The 4,744-nt window shown below is 36.6% G+C and overlaps 1 protein-coding gene and 1 long non-coding RNA gene across 2 annotated transcripts; both read right to left on the bottom strand.

Annotated features, from left to right (window-relative positions):
• Positions 230-2,532, bottom strand: LOC104790851 (exocyst complex component EXO70A1-like). The gene has a single exon (XM_010516643.2). The coding sequence runs from the start codon at positions 2,318-2,320 to the stop codon at positions 509-511; it is 1,812 nt and encodes a 603-aa protein (XP_010514945.1). The 5' UTR covers positions 2,321-2,532; the 3' UTR covers positions 230-508.
• LOC109133429 lies at positions 3,052-3,947 on the bottom strand. Its single transcript, XR_002038534.1, has 2 exons — positions 3,690-3,947; positions 3,052-3,386 (listed from the first exon to the last, which is right to left on the bottom strand). It is a non-coding gene; the product is annotated as an uncharacterized LOC109133429 (long non-coding RNA).

Raw genomic sequence — 4,744 nt, 5'->3', positions numbered from 1 at the left:
ATACCCTGAATTTTTTGGAGAACAATGATATGAATTGGCCTGTGTTCTCTGCTTCCGAACCTAAAAAAGCCAAAAGTCATCAGCAAAAGCACGCACTACACTAGAGATCACAGAGTGAGAATCAAATTACGCAATGAAAAGGTATGTGTTAAAAGATTTTTTGGTAAAATTTCACAAGTTGTTTCACAAGTCATGATTATATGCATCCCCACAAATCTTGGATGTCATATCCAAAAATCGAATATTTGTTTGGTATAAAAGCGAATAAAGTCCACTTTACATTATTGCAAGGAAAAAAAAAGTGGATAAAAACCACAACTTTATGATTAGGCACAGCTAATCAAGTAGGGTAAAAGACAAAAAATAGTAATCAATCACTCCACTACAACAACAAACTTCATGCAAAAATAAATATTTCTAAAATGAAATAAAAGATAACAATTTACAAAAGTAATTACCACAAAATCAAAAGTTCTCCAAACGGGAGTTCATCATTTTGATGAAACACTTACTGAGTCCTTGCCTCCTTGGTCACAAAGTAAAGATCCGAGAGATAATTTCCCAAATCATCAGGGGTATATCTAACAATTAACTCACTAAACATCTCTTTGTCCTTAAACAAACCAACCCGGTTATAGAGCTCAGCGTAAACCGGAATAATCTTCCGAGACAACCCGATTTTAATCTTATCCCTGAGTTTCGAATCCGGTACAACCCACGAAATTTGTCTCCGGTACGCCAATTCAGACTTAATGTTAAAACTCACTAAATGACCACTTGCTTCCTCCGATGACATCTCCGCCGTCGGATCCTCTGGGAGTGACGTCAACACTTTCCCCCATGCAAGCTTCTCAAACTTTACAATAAACTGTTTCACCTTAGCCTCATGACTCGCCACCCACTCAACACCGAGGAGAAGCTTCAGTTTCGAAGCTCGAACCTTAACGACAACGTAGTTGAGGTTGTTAACGAGGAAGAGATAAGACAAAGCAATATGCTTAAACGGCTGAGCCTTGCCGTCTATTTTACACAGAGTAAGAAGAATCACCCAAGCCATGCGTACGGAGACCGGAGAGGAGTACACATCCTCCGGTTTAGCTTCATAACCTCTGCCGCAAGGAAACAGAGTTTTAGGCAACGGAGATGATACACTAATCTTCCAGTTCTCGAAGATCACAGCTATGGAGTCACTGTAATCAGCGAGGAAGGTGAGATAATTCATAACGTAGCGTGTGAGCGGGTGTATACCACCGCCGTTTACTGGTTTTTTGGATGATTCTTTCTCAATCGCCGTTTCAAAGTCTGACATCATTGACCTAACGGCTTCGCTGAGCTTCGTGAGGGATCCAGTGACTTGAGATTTGATGACGGAGTTTGAATCGAAGGTAAAGATCGATTCGATGTCTGAAGATAGATTGGTTAGGGTTTCGTACATATCAAGAATGCGAAACATTTTCTCAGACGTTAGTTTCTTGAATTTTCCTACATTTTCAGGGAAAACAAACAAGGTCAAAGCACCTTCTTGAGTGATATCAGTGAAAGAGGACTCCAAGATGGAGGAGTTAGAGAAAACGTGTTCAGCAAGAATCTTTTCGCCGTAAAACAGAGACCGAACCGCTAATTTCACTCCCCGGAGCCATGGCTTGATCTTAGTTTCAAGAACCTCCCAGTTCAGTTTTTGTATCTGACGTAGAGTCAACCTCTCCACTCCCAAACTGTGTAGCGTCTCATCTACAATAGATTTACGTACGGATTTGTAAACCCTAACGCATTCCTTGACGTGTCCTGTTGAAATCATACACTCAGCGATAGTTTTTCGATCATCCATCGCGTTAGGGTCTCCTCCGGAGAATCTATGCTCGTCGGCGAAGTAACCTTCGTCGGTACCATTGGAATCAGAAACAGTACTCGGAGTAGAAACGCTGAACCGTGATGAGTTCCATGAACGAATAGTGACGCATTCAGGATCTAGATACTCTCTATTCTCCTTTAGTACGCGGCAGAACTCTGATTCGAGAAGCTTCATCGCCGTCTTCATCACGTCTTGTCCACGGTTAAGATTTATTGACTCCGGTGTAACGGAAACTAGACGGTGCATTGAGTTATGCAAGTTCTTTACGGCCCGTACGAACTGCTCTGCTTCTTGGTGGCTACTTGAGGAGAAGAGAAACTGATCAGTGGACTCTGGCGAAGTCCATTTGGTTATTAGAGACTGGACTTCGATCTCGTACTCCTCCATTGCTGAGTCTGCGAGTGTGTGGTGGGGCTTTTGTTTCGCCGTTGGAGGAGGAGACGATGATCGGAATAAATGTTTTACCATTTCTCTTTCCTAATCAGTGAAGACACATTTGATTTAACTGAAGAAGATAAGGTGAGAGGAAGATTACAAAATATGTATAGACAAACTAAGATATCAGGATATCATATAAAATGAAATGTATATGTTACTATACAAGTGGAATGATGGGTTTCTTCATTATTAAGTAAAATGGGGCATTTCAGAAACAAATGCTCCTTGAATCCTTTTTTTAGTAGTGGAGTGTGACCAAGTACAACTAGATTTTATATTTCTTTAACGTCAACTATTGTATTACGATATTACTAAATATTACAAATATCGATATTACAAATTCGCACGTGTAAAGTGTTTACAGTTAGCTGTTTTATTCTTTCTTTTTCATTTATAAAAAAAGAAAAGGAAAATTAGAGTGATTCAAACATTGCACTTAAGTACTTAACAAATCACGGACCACACTTGTAAAGTGAAGTCGTTCACAATCACAAGGTTGTTGTCGTGTAGGTAAGTCAAGGGGACCGGTAAGTAGTAAGTGTATAGCAAGTTGACAACGGCATCATCTTTAACCAACTCTCTCTTAAAAGATACACATCCATGTTTTCACAACCAACATGTCTTTTAAAACATATGAGAGAACTAGAGTTTCAACAGTTTTGAATTTTAAAAGTTCATTTTCAGTGAATTACACCATTTTGAAGTTACCAAGTAGATTCTTTGTGAGTATATATCGTTGGTTCAGTACATTTTTGAAAAAAAATACAAAAATAATTCGTACATTTTTGCTGTAAGCTGAAACTCACTGATAGATGTACTTTTGATCTTAAATTGTGGTCATTTTAGAAACTCGTAATTTCTATGTTCTTACAATTGGAGTAGATCCACGAATTGTGAGGTACAAAGAAATATCAAATCTTGAGTTTTGATCAAGTCGAAATTGTAACTGAAAATTGATTGTAGAAAGAAAACACCTTAAAAAAATTTAAAATTTAACCATAATGGTCCCGAACAAGAGCTGGTGGATTTAGTCGGCGGATTTACACCTCCGATCTATAGAAATTGGAAATCTTCAACTAAAACTCCTGTTTCACCACTTTCAAATTTCACCAAATAAAGAACACAAATTAAGTATCTCGTTTAATCAATTTATTTGACCCATCGACGATTCATTTTATATCATCAAATAATATATATTGCATAACTGATCGTAAATACTAGTCTTTCTACACTATTATTTGAATAAAATTGTAGAAAAGTTAGTTTAATGGTGTAAAATTAAAGAAAACCCTATTATATATCAATCCTATAATGTGTATTTACTATAATGTAACATAAACAATCCTATAATTTATATTTTGTATATATTAATCCACAATTTTACGGTGTTGTATTGTACCTTCGAGATTATCATCTGATTATGTTGGACGTTTGTACGACGGCTCTCGATTGATCCGACGTCATTTCGTTACTGGTCAAAGGGACGGTGTAACCTAACGAAAGGTCAGTGTCCAATGGGGTGCTGGCAGATGACGGAACAGGGTCGAAATCGATTAGGAAACGGCCGGAAGTAACGGAAGTGAGGAGCAGAGTTAATAAGAGAAGTGAGAGTGGTTGCAAAATCCTTTTGAGAGAAGTCATTTCTATATCTGATTAAAATTCGTGAGCCATGTAATATATAGATACGGAAGGAAAAATGTTTATTAATGCGTGTACATTATGAACGATATAATATGTATGTCTGGTTAGGATTTATGTAGTTGTTGAGAAATTTTGGTGAGGGGAGTAGATCATATGTGTGTATACTCTATACAATATTGGGAGAAAATGACACCCACACCCACTTTCTCCTAAAGTATTGACACTTACACCCACTTTCTACTATCCCTATACTTTTCTTATGTCAAATTACAATTTACACCCTTTAACTAAACTAACTTTTTCTTTCTACTTTTTTTTTCCTTCTCATCTCTCTCTCTAACTTTTCTCTTTCTTTTCTAATATTTTTTTTCTTTAACATTTATTTTTTACTTTCATTACTAAATTTTAAGTTTAGTAACTTTAGTTGGTGATAAACATACTAAATTTTAAGTTTAGTAACTTTAGTTGTTGACAAACAAAAAAAAGTTAACCTTATATCCTAAATATTAAATCCTAACACCACATACACACTAAATCCATATAAGCCCAAAAACGTAAACCTTATACCCTAAATCTTAAATCCTAAACCCTAAACCATACACCTTGAACCCTAAATCCTAAACCATGAATTAAAAATATAGACACATCATCCACATACCTAAACCTAAACTTTTAACCTTAACCCCTAAATCCTACACCTTGAACCTTAGACAATACAACTTGAACTCAAAACATAGACATTGAATCTATATACCATCTAAAGTCTAAACCCTAAACTATGGTGATGTTTGAACATGCAACAAACTTGTCAAT

Source organism: Camelina sativa, chromosome 6 (assembly GCF_000633955.1).
Source record: "Camelina sativa cultivar DH55 chromosome 6, Cs, whole genome shotgun sequence".
NCBI classification, from domain to species: Eukaryota; Viridiplantae; Streptophyta; class Magnoliopsida; order Brassicales; family Brassicaceae; genus Camelina; species Camelina sativa.
Note: the sequence above shows the minus strand (reverse complement) of the source record. Positions and strands in the feature narration are given on the sequence as shown.

Excerpts from the sequence above, each read along its gene's own strand:
- LOC104790851 (XM_010516643.2), bottom strand. The coding sequence starts at position 2,320 with ATGGTAAAACATTTATTCCGATCATCGTCTCCTCCTCCAACGGCGAAA.